General features: G+C 41.7%; 1 protein-coding gene across 2 annotated transcripts in view; it reads left to right on the forward strand.

Annotated features, from left to right (window-relative positions):
* The window catches only part of abcc1 (ATP binding cassette subfamily C member 1 (ABCC1 blood group)), a 117,777-nt gene extending 97,294 nt beyond the window's left edge, over window positions 1–20,483 (forward strand). For both annotated transcript variants that reach the window (XM_032588503.1, XM_032588506.1), the window contains exon 31: window positions 17,404–20,483. In XM_032588503.1, the coding sequence (XP_032444394.1) occupies window positions 17,404–17,512 (109 nt within the window). In that variant the 3' untranslated portion in view covers window positions 17,513–20,483. The remainder of the gene's footprint in view (window positions 1–17,403) is intronic.
* The last annotated feature ends 1,699 nt before the right edge of the window (window positions 20,484–22,182 follow it).

Consider the following 22,182-nt stretch of genomic DNA (forward strand, 5'->3'; position numbering starts at 1 on the left):
ACAGAAAACTCAAAATAAATACACAGAAAAACACAGATCCTGACAATCACACATGGGCCCATATTCTCACACGCACACCCCCACTGTCCGGTACCGGTTCAAGTTTTCGTTGCAGGCCTGAAGAAGCTAGAGTGCGATGTCGCTACGACAATCCTCTTCTTCCCGTTTAAACAAGAAAACAACTCAGACCTGCTCGCTCAGCCGATGTCCTCTCCGTCAAGGATTCTTCGCGAGTCCAATTTCTTTTAGAACTCTGCCACACGATTTGCAGGACTACTCCTCCGTCGCGCTGAAATCAGTGTCACCATGTTGACATGTTCCTCTCGCCACCTCGGATCAGCCGCAGTTCTCCTTGGATCAGCCGCAGTTTTCCTCCGTGCTTTTTACTACAGAATACTTTCGCAGATATCCCACACACCGTGTGCAGGGTTACTTGTGCAGAACACACCCGAAAAAAATCTAGTTCCTTATCCCACCTCAACCTCTGCAAACATTAGCAGCGGTCTCCATTAGCCTCCTCTTCTTCTCCCTCCCGCGTTCTTCTAGCTTCTTCAGAAAAGTTTTGGATTTCTGTTTTTCCCATCATTTATAGAATCACTCGGATTAAAAATGTACAAAAACAATAATACACATTTCTCACTTATCCATTTTTTTCTTTTTTACATAAGACCAACCTCGTAAATATTTTGTAAATATTAAAGGGCCTTAAGTGCATGGTTTTTAACCAGGGGCTACAAATCCAAAAGCTTGATTTCCCAGGTGGAGCAGCTGACAAACTGGTGGGCAGTGTAGAAGAGAGGGAGGCATGATTAAAATCACCAGATATTGCCACAAATGCATTGCTGGGTTTCACACACGTGACCCGGATGATGTGCGAAATTCAGATGGAGGGCCGGAAGTGGATTTCTCCGGTTCAAAACAAAGCAAAAATTGATCAATACGCTAATACCCTGAATAGGCTGGAACAGACGAGGCATCTTGAAAAAATATGTGTGTATTTAGGACATGATCCATATTATCTCGGTAAAAAAAGACTTCTCTTATAATCCTGAGGATTATCTTACCTTACATATTAATGCTTGTCTTTCTAAGTAACTGTCCAATAAAACATCTGAAAAGATGTGATCATTACCTGTTAGAAAGTGACGCTGCAAACTCTCCGCACCTCCTGTTTTTAGCTGTAGATTGTTGATCCACTTTTCTCCTCATTTTTTGGTAAGTTTTTTAAAATTAACTCCCTTATGACCAACTTCCTTTCGAAACACGAAAATAACGTTTATCTTACTCTCTTTAGAACGGTTTGAACAACCGTACAGGACACAGACTTTAGACATTTTGATGCTGGATCAACAGAAATAAAAGGATTGCATTTACTTCCAGCCCTCCATCTGCATTTGGTGAGGTCGGTTCTACGTCAACTGAAACCCCGCAATTGGGGTGATGTATATCTTAGCAACAACTGAAATGATGACATCACGTGCATGAAATCACACGCATTATTGGCAACAACTGAGCTGCCAAACTAACACTGCTGAACTCTCTTGGTAAATAATATGGTCGGAAACTTACTGCCAGGAGTTCAATGTCTGATGACACCAAAACAAGGAGGGATGAATCTATTACTCCAGTTTTGCGCACCCTTCATTGGTATGGAAGCCTGTTTCCGCCACTCTGGTTAAAAAAATAAAATAAATTATTTCATTCATTATTAAGAGACAGACAGACAGACAGAGAGAGAGAGGCACCACCAGGAATCTTGGGCCCCATGACAAAAAATTAAATTGGGCCCCACACCGCTTCTGTTACAATTTTTTGAATCTGTCTGACCCATCAAAAGCGTCACAATTTTAAAGGTTTGCAACTGCCTTGCTTTCTTTGGTCCAATACTGATAACTAGCACAATATTTACTGCTCGTGAATTTTACATCCAACAGTCCACATACAGTATGCGAGTAGGTTACTTAAATTTTTTCTATTAGTTTTAGATTACTGAAATGTCTCTCACCATGAGCAACAGTCATAGGCAATAAGCAAAATATACATGAAGCAATCCAGACTTCTTCAAGCTGAAGACTTCTTCAAGTTTTATACTGATATAAAACTTCAGATATTTCACAAAAAGATACTAACATTCATGGAAAAACCTCACATAACCTTATATTAAAGCAGAAAGTACGGCGCCCACCGTAAGAAAGGTTTACAGTATTCAATTATGCTGCATAACTGACCAGTACAATATTGCGAGGTAACGCAAAAGTTTTGCGAGGTAACGCAAAAGAAAAAAATTCCCCATGTCCCCTAGAGCAGTGGTCCCCAACCACCGGGCCGCGGACCGGTAATTGGTACCGGGCCGCGCAAGAAATAATGAACTACTTCCGGATCTTTTATTATGAAAATCCTAAACCGGATTTTACCGGTTACGTCTTGCGCGTCAAAATTGAGCCAACTTGCAGCAGAATGAGTAACAAAACAACATCAGAGTACAGTGAACCCTCGCTATTTCGCGGTTCACCTTTCACGGTCTCGCTGCTTCACAGATTTGCATCGTGCATTGTGTTCTGCATTCTGATTGGCTAAACAGTCTCTCCACTTCTTACTTCTTCTCTACCTGTGTGTCAACAACGTTGCGGTTTAATATGTAGGCCTACACAAACGTAAAACAGCTTGCCAAATTTAACATAATCGATGGTGGCATGTCGGTTTATAAGAATCTTTTTGCCCAGAAGAAAAAAGAGCGACAACAGCTACCGATAACTATGATCTTCTCTCGAAAAAACACACCTGCACCGCGGGCTTTAGAAGAAAAAAAAACCCGCTACAGAGCGGAGTCAGGATGCACAGCGGCTCAGTCGGAAGATCAGTGAAATACACGTGAGTCACTATTTGTCCTACTGTACTTTGTTTTGTTTTTTTTCATTATAATTTTTTATTTTCTCCCGTTCTAATCCAATAACTCAGGTCGTGGTGGGGCGGCGCTGATCTCCGCAGTTCGGGCACTGGAATCTGCTTTCAGTTCGTATTAAAATTATTATTTTACAGTACAGTAGTTATTTGTAAAAAAAAAAAAAAAAAGTTTATACAGTACTTTTTATTTGTTAAACAAATATTTGGGCCTGTAAAGAGGTTTTGTTCTTTGGTTTCAATGTATTATGGAATATTTCATTGTATAATAATTGTAAAAAAAAATAAAGGTTCCTACTTCGCGGATTTCGCCTATCACGGGTTATTTTTGGAACGTAACCGCCGCGAAAAGCGAGGGGTTTGCCCCCCCCCCCCCCCCGCCCCCCCCGCCCCCCGCACTCGATACTTACGACGCCCACCCGGTCCGCAGCAAAATTGCGAAGGGCTGACCGGTCCGCGCGACTGAAAAGGTTGGGGACCGCTGCCCTAGAGGGCTCCGTACCGTACTACAGGACACAGAAGCAGACTGCGCATTTTTTGGTTTGCTTGGTTCGTTCAGTGCCGGTGGATAATATTTGGATAAGTTTTGATTTTTATCTCCTGAATAAGAGGAGGACAGGTGACTGCATTCTGTTTCTATTTTTCCTTCAGTGCGGGTTGGGTAATTTTCGATTTTTATTTCTTAAACACAAAGACCCAAATAGACAGAGGATATTTTGTTTGAAATTGAGCATCAACAAAGTGTAAAATGCGTTTTGTTACATGCAGAAATAAAATTTTGTGTTCTCTGCAGCATTTCGTTGATTTCATAAACGAAACATAGTATCGATTTTTGTACATAGCATATAGGTTTTATATATATGATGTCAAAATGGGTTGTGGCTCCAAGTGCTTTCTTTTTATTGGGAGGCGGTCCCAAATGGCTCTTTGAATAGAAAAGGTTGTCGACCCCTGGGCTAAAGTAATGCAACGTTCTGACCAAAACAACTAATCAGAACCAGTAGAACGCCCTTAGCGCTGTCAATCAATTTCATTCATTCACTGCTAAATGTGCTAATGGTGAAGAAACAACTTATCATTATAGGAAAAATATTTATCTGCTGTCTATGCTAACTAGACTGAGCATTCACAACAGGCTGCGTTAGCTGCAGCATAGGGATGAGCAACCACATGAGATTGTGATTGACAGCACTAAAACTCTCCTGTCTCTGATTAATTGTTTCTAGATAGCACTGGGAGAAGGCAGAGGAAATAGATTTTTCACAGATTATCTCTCATGCCATACTGTCACTCGCTGCTTCCTCGCTGGCTTCGCTTCTGAGCATTTGAATGGGAAAATGTGAAAATTCAGCGATTTTGAAGAAATAAATAATCAGAATTGGTTAAGCTAAATGAAAAATAGGTACTTTATAGTACAAACTACAGGGTGAAAATAGCAATATAAATGATTTTTTTAATCATTTTATAGTATTTTACCATAATGACAGGTGAGGCTCTGCCACACATGCCTCCCATCACATGACCGCACATCACATATATATAAAAAAAAAAAATTCCCTTCTCACCCACCGCGGGTGGTTCTTATCCTCTGAGCTCGGGTCCTCTACCAGAGGCCTGGGAGCTTGAGGGTTCTGCGCAGTATCTTGGCTGTGCCAAGGACTGCACATTTCTGGACTGAGATGTCTGATGTTGTTCCTGGGATCTGTTGTAGCCGTTGGTCCAGTTTGGGGGTGACTGCCCTGAGGGCCCCGATGACCACAGGCACCACTGTGGTCTTCACCTTCCAGGCCCTCTCCAGTTCCTCTCTGAGGCCCTGGTATTTCTCTAGTTTCTCGTGCTCCTTTTTCCTGATGTTGCAGTCGCTTGGTATTGCTACATCTATCACAACGGCTTTCCTCTGTTGTTTATCCACTACGACAATGTCTGGTTGGTTCGCCATTACCATTTTGTCTGTCTGGATCTGGAAGTCCCACAGGATCTTAGCTCTGGCGTTCTCCGCCACCTTTGGGGGTGTTTCCCACTTTGATCTCGGGGTTTCCAGTCCATATTCTGCACAGATGTTTCTGTACACTATGCCTGCAACTTGGTTATGTCGTTCCATGTACGCTTTCCCTGCCAGTATCTTGCACCCTGCTGTTATGTGCTGGACTGTCTCAGGGGCCTCCTTGCACAACCTACACCTTGGGTCTTGTCTGGTGTGGTATATCTGGGCTTCTATTGCTCTAGTGTTTAGGGCCTGTTCCTGGGCGGCCAGGATGAGGGCCTCTGTGCTGTCCTTGAGTCCAGCTTTTTCCAGCCATTGGTAGGATTTACTGATATCAGCCACTTGGGTTATTTGCTGGTGGTACATCCCATGTAGGGGCTTGTCCTGCCATGATGGTATCTCTGGCACCTCAACCTCCGTTCCCTGTTGTCTGAGATATTCACTGAGCACATTGTCTGTTGAGGCTTTGTCCCTGATGTATTTATGGATCTTAGTTGTTTCGTCCTGGACTGTGGTTCTCACACTCACTAGTCCTCTGCCTCCTTCCTTGCGGCTCGTGTACAGTCTCAGGGTGCTGGATTTGGGATGGAATCCTCCATGCATTGTTAGTAGTTTTCTAGTCTTAATATCAGTGGCTTTTATCTCCTCCTTTGGCCAGCTAATTATTCCAGCAGGGTATCTGATTACTGGCAGGGCATAGCTGTTTATTGCGCGGATTTTGTTCTTGCCATTGAGCTGGCTTCTCAGGACTTGCCTTATTCGTTGGAGGTATTTAGCTGTGGCTCCTTTCCTTGTGACCTCATCGAGGTTGCCATTTGCTTGTGGTATACCTAGGTACTTGTAACTGTCCTCTATGTCTGCTATTGTTCCTTCTGGGAGTGAGACCCCTTCTGTGCGGATGACCTTCCCCCTCTTTGTGATCAGCCGACCACACTTCTCTAGTCCGAATGACATCCCAATGTCCGTGCTGTAGATCCTGGTGGTGTGGATCAGTGAGTCGATGTCTCGCTCACTCTTGGCATACAGCTTGATGTCATCCATGTAGAGAAGGTGGCTGATGTTGGCCCCATTTTTGAGTCGGTATCCGTAGCCAGTCTTGTTGATAATTTGGCTGAGGGGGTTCAGGCCTATGCAGAACAGTAGCGGGGACAGAGCATCTCCTTGGTATATGCCACATTTGATGGACACTTGTGCAAGTGGTTTGCAGTTGGCTTCAAGGGTGGTTTTCCACAGCTTCATCGAGTTTGCAATGAAGGCTCTCAGAGTCCTGTTGATGTTATACATCTCTAAGCATTCAATGATCCAAGTATGCGGCATTGAGTCATAGGCTTTCTTGTAATCAATCCAAGCCATGCACAGGTTGGTGTGTCGGGTTTTGCAGTCTCGGGCAACTGTGCGGTCTACGAGGAGTTGGTGTTTGGCTCCTCTGCTATTTACACCGATACCTTTCTGTGCCGTGCTCATGTGTTTATCCATGTGTTTGCTTATCTTGGCCGCTATGATGCCTGACATGAGCTTCCATGTTGTGGAGAGGCAGGTTATTGGTCGGTAGTTGGGTGGGACTGGACCCTTTGATGGATCCTTCTGGATTAGGATTGTCCGCCCTTCAGTTAACCATTCAGGGTGAGTCCCACTTTGTAGCAGCTGGTTCATTTGGTCTGCCAGTCGCTCATGGAGGGCAGTGAGTTTCTTTAGCCAGTAGGCATGGATCATGTCAGGCCCTGGTGCTGTCCAGTTTTTCATACCTGAGACTCTTTCTTGGACATCTGTCACAGTGATGGTTACCAAGGCTTGCTCAGGGAGGTTATTATGGTCCTCTCGTAGAGAGATCAACCACTGTGCATTGCTGTTGTGGGACGCCTCCCTTTCCCATATGCCTTTCCAGTATTGTTCAGTCTCCAGCCTTGGTGGGTCTACTCTGTTGTTATTACCCTGCCATTGAGAGTACACCTTAGCTGGTTGAGTGGAGAAGAACCGGTTAATCCTTCTGGATTCATTCTCCCTTGTGTATCTCTTTAGGCGGCTGGCCAAGGCTTGGAGCCTCTGTTTGGCAGTTTCGAGTGCTTCAGGTATGGGCATCTGCCTGTACTTTCTGGGTACTGGTCTTTTCATTGTACCCTTGTGGAGCTCTGACAGTTGGCTCACTTCCCTCCTTGATACCTTGATTTTAGCCTCTAACCGTCTTTTCCATGGTGGGTATTGGGTCTCATGGCTGCTCTTGTAGCCAAGTGTCTCAAGGATCACTGATGCTGAGTTGTAGATCAGCTCATTGGTTATATATATATATATGTTTCTGGTCTGAGGACGACTGTGGACCCTCTGAAGATGATTATGCAAAGAAGGATTTTTCATAGGAATGAGAAGCCTGGTGAGGACATCCTCTTCCCCAGGCTGTCTTGGGAAGGCAGAGCATCTTCAGTCAGAGGCTTCTTCAGGTTCAGTCTAGAACAAACCGCTGTACTACCAACAGCCATCACCATCTTCAATAACTCTTTGAAGAACCTAAATTAATGAGTTACAACAACATTTAATTTCCCTTTGAGCTTAATTAAGTATTTTTGAATTTGAATTTACTGTCAAACTAGCAAAATTAGTATCCTTTCTTTGCAAGCTAATATGGAGATGTAGTCTATGTGTTCGTTATTTCATGTACTTACTCTCCCAGTCACCAGAACCTTGTTATTCACATGAAGAATTTGTACGTTCTTTACAAATCTGTTGAAACATTGATTGTATGGGTCCATGGTGTTCAGGCCATGACGCTCGTCCATGGTGTACTCACTGTTTCTGTTCACCAATTATGTCATAGTATGAGATTAGAGGCAGCTTCTCCACATTGTCTGATATATTTTCCTTCTCTGTCTTATACGGGGTTGATCCCGACAGCAGCGATTTTGTTCATGCATCTTTCTTTCGCACATTGGTGAAGGGTGCCCACATATTTTCTAGTTTCTTTTCATTGTATTGGTAACAGCCTTACGAATTGATACAACGTTGGTAGCATTACTCAGCTTTGCAAATGTGTGATTTATTTGCAATGCGGACATGGGAGTGAAATGGATCTCCTCTTCTTTGACTATTGGCAAAAGTATACTGTTGTAAGGATGACTGTGCTATGCTGAGGAAGTGGGAGAAGCCTAAGGATAGACTCCATAGGAATCCCCGACACAGAAAAAGAGTCGCTAGATTTATCACTGTTCACTGTCAAATAAAAGCAGAGTAAAAACATTACAAAAGTCAAACAAAAACAATGTGTATACTCCAGTCTTTAGTTTTCATATTCTATTTATTAGATGAACTCTTAGGTGTGCGTTTTGCACACAGCAAAACGCACTTTGTGTCACTCCTTCCGGCTGTGTCTGTTGTTCTGATTTTAAACTTTGCACTTTGAAGAATAAATCCTCACTCCTTGTGCACACACTACAATGAACTCTGAATGAAAAATTTATTTTCATTTGACCATTAAATCTATACTTGCGCTTTATGAACATAAGCGGGGGTTAGGGTTAGGGTAGGGTAGGGTTAGGGTAGGGTTAGGGTTAAGGCAGTAACTGTAGTCACCCTACAGTTACTGCCTTCAAAGATTGGTATTGTAGCATAGTTAACATGTGGCGACTTACCTCTGTAGATCTGATTCATAGTCCCTCTTAACAGTGGTTTTGTTGGTTAAAGAAGGTCACTTTTGTTTTATTCTTGATTTGCTGACCATGTTAGCAGAGTTTAAAACTCACAGCTTCAATATTAAATAAGGTCAGCCACAGCTGGGTGGACAAGAGGGTTTGAGTGTCTCTTATTGCAGCTGTTTGTTATTACGCAATAGTCAGCCCCGCCCACTCCTCACAACTCCTCTGGGTTGACTACTGTCCAGTTCTCTGTCTAACAGGTCCGGAATATCTCTAAGACCTGGGTCTTACCCTAAAGGAGGTCTATGAGAGATAATCTTTCTAAACTGGTGGCAAGAGAGGCTCGTCTAGCTCTAACTACCTTCAATCCAGAAGTTACGACCCTCTACAGTTAAGAAACAATCAGCTGAGTAGCCCTCACAGCTGCATAGCTCCAATAACCACTTCTGTTAACGGTAGCCCTCTCTCTAAAATAACCTGCACTTGGAAACGGCTAGATTAGATTTAGTGACTTAGATTCAAGTCCCAGGGTCGTTATTTTTAAACTCACTAACAGAAAGTCCGAAGCCACCACATTACTAGAATCATGTACACTAATTTTACTTTAATTGGAGAACCTAAAATAATCAATGACTCAATTAATTTCAATGTCCACCAACTTCTACAGAATTTCAAAAAGTATATTTATTAAGCAAGCTTTAGCAGGGACGAGTGACATACAGATTAATTATCAGTGATTACAATACTATAGTAGAATGATAGAAATCAACATGAATCAACCACACTATCCTAACTTCTCTCTCTGACCTACAGTATGTCACTAATTAACTTAGTAAGGCTTTTGGGGAGCGGTTCAACTCATACCCAGATGGCAGTTGATCTCGGCAACAGAAATCTTCAATTCCTCGGTCCTTGTGTGGTAAAATCCGCTTTAGAATAGAAGCAAAGCAGAACGGGTCATTATCCTTCGAACGCCCAATTCTTTATCCCTCCGGGACCTTTGTCTTTTCTCCAAGTCTGTTGCAGTGGGTTTGAGATCGTTGGGTTGAGGCAGAGTCAGCAGTAGAATCAGGAGCCAGGGCTGGGGGCTGAAGGATCTTGTCCCTTTTTGGCGGCGCGAAGTCTCAACTTCCCCATGGCTCCAGGATGCGGTCCTCTGCTGATCTTATATCCGCGTCCTCCTGTTGACTCGTCTTCAGCGCCGCGGACTAAGAACAGTTTGTTCCTCTTTCTGTCATAAAACTCATAATAGATTACAGGAGAAAAAAAACGGACATTACACCACTAACCATTGGGGGAAAATGTGTGGAGAGGGTAGCTGATTTCCGTTTCCTGGGAGTCCACATTGAGCAGGGCCTCACATGGAACATGAACACCTTCGAGCTGACAAAAAAGGCCCGGCAAAGACTGTACTTCCTGAGGGTTCTCAGGAGGAACAACATCAAGGAGAAACTGCTGGTGTCGTTCTACAAGTGCTCCAAAGAGAGCATACTGACTTACTGTATCTGCGTATGGTACAACAGCAGCACTGCGGCTCAAAGGAAAGCTCTCCAAACGGTTGTGAATACAGCCCAAAAAATCATTGGCTGCCCTCTCCCCTCACTGGAGGACCTGCACAGCGACTGCTGTCTAAGAAAAGCACAACACATCACAAAGGACACTTCTCACCCCAGACATTCTCTGTTTACACTGCTTCCTTCAGGCAGAAGATACAGAGCAACCAGAACAAGAACCAACCGTCTCAGAGACAGTTTCTACCTGATAGCAACAACAAAACTAAATGCAATCAAAAACAACCATTAATCATCATGAATGATGTATGTGAGAATGTGGCTATTCTTATTTATTAGTTTTTTGTTTTTGTTTTGTTTTTTGTGTGTGTTTTTTTTTTTTACCAGTTATTTGTTATTTCTTACATTGTGTGTGAATTGTGACAGTTATTTTTTGTTTTTAAGCATATGCACTGACTGATGGCACTTTTTAAATTTCGTTGTTCTTGTGACAATGACAATAAAGATTTATCTTATCTTATCTTTATACTTTCTCAGCCCATGGTTGTGTATGGGGAGATGGCGTACGTGACTTCTCGAACGTTCGATGAGTCTATGGAAAGTCCCAACCTTCCCCAACCGTCAGCCCTTGCGTAACTTACAGCGTTAAACATCATGTGAACTTCCTCTTTTCTGCTAGCCATCTGGCATCTTTCGTAATCTTACTCCCTTGAAACTCCCCTGCTCCCCCGCTCTGCTCAGCTTGCTTATTGCGACACAGCCTGAGAATAGGACCTCACCCATCACTTTAACTTCATCATTTTAAATCATCACATTTCTGTTAATTCATTATAAATCATTAACACAATCATCTTGTCATTGGCATCCATCATAACTTTGAGTATGATTTTAAACCAACACAGCTCTGTAATCCATTATTAATTATCAAGTATGATTGTAAATCAACACATTTCTGTAATCCATTATTAATTATCAACCATAATCATCATGTTTTTGTAACCATTACAGATCACGATACAAAAATACATTTCAGAAAATCATTCAGTGTTTAAATGTGCACATACATATTTATCCTTAATTATAATTAAATCAAACTGCAAGATTGCTTTATTTCTCTCAGGCCCCTATGTTCTGTTTTCTGCTTGTACCTGGAAAGATCTCACAACCCTACGCCAGTTTTCACAACACAGCGCTGCCAGAGAAGTGCAACAATTTAATTGGCAATATTGTAAAGAAAGTTCAACTTTATTAGACCTTAAGCTTGGTTTTGTATTTTTTATTTTAGTTTTCCGAGCCTAAGTTAGGTCAGTAAATGCAACGCAGCTCGAGAGAAAAGGCTAATATCGCAAGATTCGATGTTAATGTTCTGTTGTTGTTATGGCTCTCACTGCTCACTGCCCGGACATAGCTAAGCACTGTCTGTGCCAGAGCTAGAGGCCAGAAGCCACACGGTTCTTACATGAGAACAACTCGGTTGCCGTTGTAACTCATCTGTTGCTGGAAGAAGTAAATTTCATGCAAGAGACCTTTCTTTTTTTTGTCGTGTATCTTCACCTACACAAACGCCTCCGTCACCCTGGCAACCAAAAGCACGACAACTGGCGTCAGAAGCGGGATCATCTACAGGACTCTTGTGAGTGAATCCAATCGCAAAGATAATATCCAAGCCCATTCTGAACTAATTACAACTTACAGACAAGCTACAACTAGCCACTGCCGGTTAAAAGCAAAGGAAAAGCAAGAAAGAAAATCGCCTGAGACAGTAATAAAGCTTTTGCAGTGTTGCCGCATAGCACTTCTGGTCCAACCCTTCACAATAAGAGCACAAGCAAAACTTGCCAACGGAAAAAAGTAAAATGACAAAGGATTTACAAGGTGCTACAGCAGGCCCTGGAGAGGCAGACACAGCTCCAAAGTGGTTACAAGCTGTGCTGGAAAATCAAAATCAAGAAACAAGACACTTTCAAATGATGTTGGCTCCTGTACTTTCACACATAACGGGACAATCAGCTGTACAACAAACCCAAGCATCACGTACTGTTCCTGAGAGGAATGATGACTTAATTCCAATGCATTCTACAAGAGTAGGGCATGCACGTGAAACACATGCCTCTTTGGATGTGACAACTAGACCACGTGTTCACGCTCCTTTTGCAGCTAAGCTGGAGGTTATAAATCAAAGATCATTGAAGCTCAGACCCAGTGAGACGAACCACCACCCCTGGACCTGACCCAGGACACAGAGACACTAGGGACAGTGAACCTGAGGTCCCACACACTTTTACCTACCACGATGAAAGAAGGCAAAATAATACTGGAGGCTATTATAACAACTGGTCAGAGCTTCAGAGGCCTAAATTAGCCACATATGATGGAGATGAGGATTGGGACTCTTTTCTGATGCCGTTCGAACGCCAAGCAAGGAAACACGGATGGAGTGCTGCTGAACGAGTGGACAGGCTGCACGAGTGTCTGAGGGGAGCTGCAGTACACTACGTCTGCTCATTACCAGAGTGCACAAGGGAAGATTATGTTCTCTTGGTGGAACAACTCACTCAACGCTTTGGGAAAAAAGACCCTCCTACAACAGTAAGAAGAAGACTGGGAGAACTTGACAGGGGCTGGAGACATCAGCTGAATTTGCAGAGGAGGTTAGACGCCTGACCACACTTGCATATCAAGGGGTAGATCTCCAGCTGCAGGACCAATTGGCAACTGATGTGTTCCTCAAAGGCCTAAGAAACCAGAAAGTGGCATACGAAGTCATGAATCGTGACCCAGGCTCCTTCGTAGAGGCTCAAAAGTTTGTGGAGGCTCATGAGCATAACTTTAGAGCTATTGTGGGTTAGGACACGGAAGTAAAAAACAGAGCAAGGCACATTTCATGGGTTGATGAGGGGGACATGTGCAACGACAGTGCAAAAACGTCCCGCAGGGTCAGTATTCCCCAGTATGTCACAGCTGACCAGTTTGCTGCACTGGCAGAACAAGTGAAGACCCTTGTTAGCACCTTGGGGAATCTACAGCTCCAGGTTGCCAATTTACAGCCCATAAGCATTGTATCCCAAAACTCCAAGGCAGCCCAAAGCTCTAACCTATAGACCTACACCATACATACCTACTAAATGCAGGAGTTGGAGATGGCATGAAAGCTAAACATGGACTCACAGTGACCTTCCAGATTGGGTCCAAATCCATAGACTGGGAAGTGCATGAAGCCCCTATAAGAGACTCTGTCCTCCTTGGATAGGATCTGATGAAGGCCCATGATGTTGTCATCTATACCCAAGGCAAAGTTTTCATTGGGGATGAATTGGTCCCCTCACAAATTGTGTGAGATGATGGATCACACTACTGTGTGGCTAGAGTAACTCTGGAAAGAACCTCAATCATCCCAGCCAAGTCTGAATGTGTCGTGTGGGGTGAAGTGGAGGGGTTACGGCATTATTGGAACCCTTGAACATTGCAAATAATGTAGCCTCTGGAAGCACTGTTGTCACCATGAAGCCAAAGGTGCCAATCAGAGTGTGCAATTTTTCAACCAAGAGAGAGTGGTTCTACAGAAAGGAGTATGTCTTGGACTCCTAGTTGAAGTTTATCCTCTACCCCTATTTGCACCAAAACCAAATGCAATGCCTGCACCATCACTGGTGGTTGGGAGAGTAGCAACAATCTCTGACATTTCTGAGCATCTCCAAAGTTTGGTGGCTACCATAAGTGAGACCCTCAGTGAGGAACAGCAACAGCGATTCATTCAGCTACTCCTCAAGTACCAATCCATCTTTGCTAAAAGTGACACTGACCATGGCTACATCGCTGTAACACACAAAATTGACACTGGGTCTGCCAGACCTGTGCGTCAACCTGTGAGAAGGATCCCTCTTGGATTTAAAGGCAAGGAGGAAGCACATCTTTAAAAAATGCTGGCAGAGGGCGTAATCACACCATCAGCATCTGAGTGGGCCTCTCCAGTGGTCCTAGTTCGAAAAAAGGATGGAGGAGTAAGATGCTGCGTAGATTACCGCTGTCTGAACAATCTAACAATCAAGGATGCTTATCCATTATCCCAGATTGAAGAATGTCTTGATGTTGTGGGTGGAGCCACAATGTGTCACAAGATGGGTTGAAGCTTTTCCTGTTCTTGATCAAAGTGCTGAAACGACTGCAAGGAAGCTAGTCTACGACTTTATTGCCAGGTTTGGAGCTACACACAGATCAAGGTCGTAATTTTGATAGCTCCCTGTTTCGGAATGTATGGAAGCTCATGCAGATCACTAAGACAAGGACTACCCCTTACTACCCCTCCTCCAATGGACAAGTAGAACGGTTCAATAGGACCTTATTGCAGATGCTTCGATGTTATGTGAACCAGGACCAAAAGAACTGGGACGAACAACTGCCACTACTCACAGCAGCTTATCGCAGCTCACGACACATAGTGACAGGGTTCACACCCAATAGGCTTATGCTCGGCAGGGAAGTCCACCAACCACAAGACAACCAGTCTGGCACTGCAAAACTCAAGGTTGATGCACTAGAAACTGCAGATTTCCTCTACAACCTGGAGGAAAGCTTAAAAGAAGCACATGACCTGGCAAGAGACCACCTTCTCACTGCACAAGAGTGGCAGAAAAAGGTGTATGACCTCCGGGCCAAAGAACACTTCTACAGTGTAGGAGATCTGGTGTTTGTCAAAGATGATGCAAAGATGAAAGGGTTAAGCCCTAAGCTTCAGAAACTATGGAAAGGCCCGTTAATTATTGCAGCTTGCTGTGGTCCTGTGCTGTATGAAATACAAGGTCCCAAGCGAAGCACAGTGATACACCACGATCGGCTCAAGCCGTATGACAGTGACATGATACCAGTCTGGATTTTACGCCAAAGAAGCAGACTGCTTAAGAATTGCCAAGACGAAGAATTTCAACCAAATGAAGAGGATATTCCCCTGGTTCCTCTACTACCGCTGTCAGATGATCAGGATGAAGACCTCCAGCTAGGCCTGTCGCGATAAACGATAAATCAATTAATCGTACGATAAATTAAAACTATCAACCTCATTTTAATTATTGGCATTATCGTCTCTTCCAGCCTTTTTCTCTTTCTGTTGATGACACTGAATGAAAAAAGGCTCAACTCCGGTGCTCTCCACTGACCCTCTCTTCCTCATTTCCTTAGTGCGCATGTGCGCATGACAGGATCTTAGAGCTGTCGGCCAATTGTCGGCCCGTTTTCAAAACCTGAGATCACACATTAGCAGACAGAAATCCTAGGTATAACGGTTCGATCGGGTTCGGTCCTGCCGTGTGGTGTCCAACAATGGGCACAAAATAATCGTTACAAGTCCAGTTAATTAATTTTAAAACCAGGCATTAATCAATGTTTTACTACAATTGACCTGCAATGCATGTGGCTAGTGTCAGTCCTGACTGAATGAAAATCATTATAACCTATTTATGTCACATTAACGAAGAACAGCTGAAAAGTTAACGGGTTTATCAACTGCGGTAGCAATTTCGCTCCAACTCCTCCTCTTGTCATTTCTGTATTCTTTGCACGAAATGTTGAATAAACATTAATGTTGTTTCCACATATCATCTCCAATGTCCGCTGGACTTCGGGTTGCACGTGTCAGCTGTTTGGGATTTCCCTTTGCAATTTCCCCTCAGAAAGCACGGAGGAGAATCCGCGCTTTCTGATTGGCTCTCTGTCACATTCAACAGGCTGCGTTGACGCTCCCAGTCGGGGGAAAACCCTGATTTATATCAGCGCGGCCACGACGATCTACCATAACACACCACACACTACAGGATGATCGGCTATGAAATCGCAAGCGACAATCTTAGAACGACCAACGTTCTAAGATTGTCATATGGGGAAAAATAGGGGCAAAAAATCGTGTAGTGTGAACTATTGCATCAGGTAGCCCGTCTTCTCTATTTAAATCGAATTATTACTGAAGGGCAACATACAGTAGTATACAGACTTTATAATCTGCAGTCTTTTGGTTGAATGCAGTACTTATTTCCACTTTGGCTTTATGTTGTTTAGGTTTTATTCAAGTACATTTTTTATTAATGGAGATCCTTTTTATTTTTGGTTGTTTTGTTTATTTTGTTTATCAGTTCCAGTGTTAAGTGTTCTTTTGAAAATAAAATGTATCTATCTTTGGCAGGAAATCGCATGCATTATTACGTAATTTTCATTAAATCAGTGTAAAAGGTTCTTCAAACAATATTATCGTTTATCGCAATAATTTTTGAGACAATTAATCGCTCAGCAAAATTTGTTATCGTGACAGGCCTACCTCCAACCCAAGGACCCAGGATTCCAGCCAGATGGAAGACAGGGGAATTCAAGCTCTTCAGAAAAGACTGTTAAAACATCTAGTGGTCGTCTAGTCAAAAGACCGCAGAGACTTAGGCACTAGTTAAGTTAGTGAGTTAGTTGAATGTTACAATTACAGAATTTAAATAACTTGGTTTATGTTTTCTTGCCCTTATGGCATATACATTTCAGTAGTTAAGTTCTTATAACTACCACTTCTTTCTCAATTTTGGCTGTATAACCTGTACTGAAGGGACTCAGTATTCCTAAAAGGGGGGATAGTGTAAAGAAGGTTCAACTTTATTAGACCTTAAGCTTGGTTTTGTATTTTTTATTTTAGTTTTCCGAGCCTAAGTTAGGTCAGTAAATGCAACGCAGCTCGAGAGAAAAGGCTAGTATCGTGAGATTCGATGTTAATGTTCTGTTGTTGTTATGGCTCTCACTGCTCACTGCCCGGACATAGCTAAGCACTGTCTGTGCCAGAGCTAGAGGCCAGAAGCCACACGGTTCTTACATGAGAACAACTCGGTTGCCGTTGTAACTCATCTGTTGCTGGAAGAAGTAAATTTCATGCAAGAGACCTTTCTTTTTTTTGTCGTGTATCTTCACCTACACAAACGCCTCCGTCACCCTGGCAACCAAAAGCACGACAATATAATAGTGACAATATAATTGGGTCAGTTTATGTTGATTTTGACACTAATGAATACTTTTCAATAAATAGATTTCCTAGTTGCAATCTTATCAAGATAATGATTATTTTGACAACCCTACAAAGACACTTCTAAGACCAGAACCACTGCCAGCCCAAAAGAACACCACTGAATGGCTTGAAAAATACAAAATTACTTTTTTTTTTCAAATGGTCTCATCATAGTTTAAAAAGGTTACAGATAAATATCTAAAAGAGGAATGGATCACCACGTCTCTCATGATTACGCTAAGTAGTTCCTTTTCAGTGTACATTAGAAATATGTAAACAAACTTCTGGCTGTGTGTGTTGTTTTGGTTTTAAGCAGTGCAATTTGAAGAATAAACCCTTACTCTTTGTATCATTTAGGGTTTTGGTGTTGGATAAAGGAGAGATGGCAGAGTTTGACTCTCCGTCCAATCTCATCGCTCTCAAGGGAGCATTTTACAAGATGGCCAAAGATGCTGGACTGGTCTAAAGACGGAAGTCTCTCCACCTTCTTCAGCAGCATCCCAGCTCCCCTGGCTTTCTCTGGAAGAATTGTTTTTCTTTCAGTGCGGCAGGCAAATTAAATAGTTGTTTAGGTGTGAAGTGATTTTAATGGTAGAAGGTTTTGTTTAACATGCTTCACCATAATGGTTCATCATCAGTTATTTGGTTTAATTTTTGCCTGTTTCTCTCTGTTCATTCTTACTAGTTTCTGACCAATTCTTTTTTTTTCCTGCCATTTATATGGAGGACCATGTTACCGACAGACCTGTCATAATGACACTAGCACTGCTGAGGTGAGGCTGCAGAGACCATATGTGCCAAATGCCGGCTTTATATAATTTAAAATCTAGTTTTTAAGCAGCTCTAGATGATATTTAAGAAGAATACATGGATCTCTGTTTTGTGTTAAAACCTTACACATTGTCAATCATTCAGGTTTACTGAAAGACATTTGCAGCTTTCACTGAGCCCCATAAGTTCATCAATTTTCTTGGGCATTCTGGAACAATCATTCTTTCTGTCATTTTTTTCATCTTTCTTTGAAAAGCTCAGACTAGAGATGAGCATTAATAAATGGATCTGTGTTGCACTTAAGTTTCTGAAGGAAAGTCTTGAAACTTAACTTGTACTTCAGGTCTGGGACTTGAGTCTCTTGAGCTGTTGCCCTGGCAGAATGTGCATATGGAAGGGTGAGTTTGATATAATAGCTTATGGTCTATTAATAGACCATAAGCTATTAATGTTTCATAGCAATCTATTCATATTAGCTGTCAGTTACTTGGAATGATCAAACTAATTTATTTTGAAGTGAACTCTGTTAAATGGTTTTGGCTTTTAACAGGTGTCTACTCATTTCTGCTATTTTTGTCCGTAATTGTTCTAATGGGGTAAATAACCCCAACTTAACATTTTTCAAAATATCCTCACAGGAGTCCAAAACAGCTTTATGCATGTTAAATTGTTTTTCTTAAAGATGTTTGTGTGTTAGATTAGGTCTTAGTTCAATCATGTTCTGTTTTGTCTGATATCCTGTGATATTGCCACAGTTGAAAGAAAATGACTCCGGCATCAGCAACGTGTTACTTAACTTGGACTTTACAGAAAAACGTTTTGGACATCCCTGGCTCAGACTTGAAAGGAGAACTCTGTTCTACATTTTTTACAGTCTGATCATAATCGACACAATCTACCTTCTCTAGTCAGATGGAGTACGCCATCACACAACTGTGTGTTTTACTGTGTGATCACATCAGATTTGTCTCACAGCCAGGAGAAGTGAGCTTGGTTAGCAGCTGCTTTATTCTCAAAAAGGGAAAACTTGGCGTCAATGTGAAGAAGCCAACTAACTCTGGTGCAGATTCTCAGTCTCCTGGGAAATGTTCAAGTACAAGAGAACTGGACTTCTCTTGTTTCTTGAAGACAAATATGAGAGGTGAAATATCTAGTTATGCAATTAGGTATCTCAATTAGGTAACAGCTCAGAGATGAGAATCACAAAGTAATTCAGGATGATATCAGAATGCGGAGATATTACGATACTCACTAATTTCCATTTGTTATCCCTTCTACACAATTCAAGTTCTTGAGGATATATGCACACCCCTTCAAGATTTTCCCTCTGCAGCCATGAAATTTAATGTGTTTGAGTGGAATTTTATGTGACAGACCAACACAAAGATGTGCACATTTTGTAGTAAAAGGAAGGGGCTGATTATTTTCAAACATTTTAAAAATAAGAATGTAAAATGTAGAGTGCATTTGTGGTCTACTTTCCTGTGTCAGCACTTTGTAGAACCAAATTTTCTTTGACCATGTCTCGACTACTTTTGAACAGTTACAGGCTGTCACAGGGCTAGCCTGTTACTAAGCCACTCTAAAACATACATTTGTTGTACCTCTTCCTGTATGTTCATTATCCTGCTGGAATGTGAACCTGCACTCCAATCTCAAGTCTTCTGCTGCCTATAACAGGATCCATGTCATCAAGGATATCCAGCTTCACTGTTGCTGCCGAAAGAAAGCATCCCCTCAGTATGATGGTGCCATCCCCATGTTTCACAGAGGGGAAGAAAGGGGTGTTCACGGTGATTTGCTGTGTAAGGTTTCAATTGCATGTAGGATTTCCATGTGTTTCCATGTAGGACAAAAGTATGAAATACGGATGTCCATAACAGAGGACATTAATACAATTTTATTGAATTGTTTACAGATTTTAAGATATGTTTCATTAATAATACAAAGGTAACACAGGAACAAGTAAAGAACTGGTTTTCAGATATTTTCCATCACTATAATAGATAAGATTTTTGTATTTATGTTACAAAATTCAGAGCTTTTGAAACAGAAAAATAGTTTTCTAATTTCTACAATTTTTTTTCTCATGGAACTTTCAGTTTTAACATGAAGTTAAATGAACATAAAGTTATCTAAAAGCATGTCAAAAAGTTTCTAGAATACCATATAGGTGAAAAACAAAATTATTTTTTTCTGTTTAAAATTTCTATTTTATTCATCTGGACAAAAACTTAACATTTTTCTGCAATAGTGTGATATAGATATATTGGGGTCTTCTGTCTTCTGAAGACCCCAATGTATCTTCCATTACAAGTGAGCTTTGTTATCTCAGTGAACTTTGTTAAAATTACAAAAAGTCCTTATTGGTCAGACTGGTAGATTATTGCTCTCGCTCACGGTCATCAGACCACTGAGAGCGCATTTTGGTTATTTATGTTGAAATGTTTTCTGTTGCTTTCCTTTTCTTTGTTTGGCAAAGTAAGTTTTGTGCTTTGACGGTTTTGTAGATTTGGTGTGAAAAACATTTTGCTGTGTTTTGCATAGTAAATATTTGTGGATTGAGTTAATGAATTATTGGTCCTATGGAATTATGATTACAAAGCTTTGTATATGGAGAATTTTATTTAGGTCAGCAGTTAATAAAAGCATGTTTCCAAGCAATACTTGACAGTGATTTGTTTAACGTTCATTTCATACCATTAGAAAAACAAATTCATTGTCATGTACACTAAGGTGTATGTTGTGGGAAAAAAATATTTTACCAGTTTGGGACTTGAACCCAATTGGGGGGGACTCTAACCCACTCCTTTTTTTAAATTATTATTTATTTTTATTTTTTTTTTCCCCTGGGACTTTAACCCGATTTTTTCCTTTTAATAACGCCAGTCTTTATTCCGCAGGGTGAAAGGTTTATCGGATCCTTTACTATTTTAGATTTTATAATTTAGAATTTGTAAAGTTAATTTGTTAGCCTGAGTGAGTATCCCACCTGATAACAGTGGTTTTGAATTCGTTGATCCCAGCGCTGGAGCCGTGGAGCCGACCAACAGCCCTCTTCTCTCTCAAATCCTAAATGAAGTTTGAGGCTGGAGCCTAGTCCAGGTCGGCTCCTTAACGCTGTTCGTCGACGTCCTTGGATGTCCAGTCGAGGGATCCGGGTCACAGCACCAAATTGTTGTGAAAAAAACCTATTTTACCAAGCACTGTCAGGTGAAATCACTCAATCAGGTTTATTCATATATTGTGCACAATACAGAGAGCTTGTAGGATAATCAATAATGAAGAAGGTCTGGGTGAAAAAGCTCTGCCAGGCAGAGACAACACATGAGTTTTATACCAAGGATAAGGAATTCAAAAACAAGGGGCGAGACAGTCTGGTTCTGATGAGGCTGTTGAAAACAACTTAAAACCTTGTACATGTAACCCAAATAGTTCTTTTGGTGAGAGTTCACAGGCATTTCATGATCAGCAGATGTTAACTTGTAGTAATTTTCCACCACATTGTACCTACAGCAGAGTGTCATGCAGATGGAAGAAAGCACATTCACATAAAAAATAGAAATTAGAGACATTACAGTAAAAGAAAATTTACAATGTAAGAAAAATACTCTAAAAATAATAAATGTGCAGCTGTGTATGCTGCTTTTAAGAAATCTACAAGAAAGTCATTGTATTTGTTAAAGATTAGCAAGAAGAGGTGTGTGAAAACATCAAGGGTGCAAGAGCACTAATTGAGTTTGTTTGGAGCAGTGATGATTATAAAGTCTAACAGCTATTAGGAGAAAGAATGTGTGGTAACGCTCATATGTACACCTAAGATGCAGCAGTCTGTCACTGAAGGAGCTCTCCAGTTCTGCAATAGCTTCAAATGGAGAAGGAAGAGGGTAGATATTGTCCAAAAGTGATGTGATGTTATGTTAGCCAGAGTTATTCCATCTCACACCGCCTGTACTGGGTCAATAGGGTATCCTAGGATAAAGATGGCCTTCCTGATGAGCTTTCGTTCAGCTGTATATAAGCTGTTGCTCTGATATACTACACACCATAGAACAGATGTCTTCAACATGGGGTTTGTCTTTCCTAGGCTAAGGAGAAATAGAACTGGACTGTTGCTCAGTAGCTCAAGTAGCATTTGTATTTTTACTTGGAAATCAAGGTTCCAGAAGAAGAGTGAAGAGGACCAGCATGCATGTTGCTTGAAATCCAGTGTGAGGTTTCACTAACCCAATCTGAAAAATCCAGTGTAGTTTCCAGATGTTTAAGTCAGAGTGATAGCTGCAGTAATATGCAGTTATTTGCTTTTCTGGTGATTTGTATTAGTAATTTTGGTCTTAAATGTTCACACTACTTTGTTTACTTGCT

The sequence above is a fragment of the Xiphophorus hellerii genome, chromosome 16 (genome assembly GCF_003331165.1).
Source record: "Xiphophorus hellerii strain 12219 chromosome 16, Xiphophorus_hellerii-4.1, whole genome shotgun sequence".
In the NCBI taxonomy this organism is placed as follows: domain Eukaryota; kingdom Metazoa; phylum Chordata; class Actinopteri; order Cyprinodontiformes; family Poeciliidae; genus Xiphophorus; species Xiphophorus hellerii.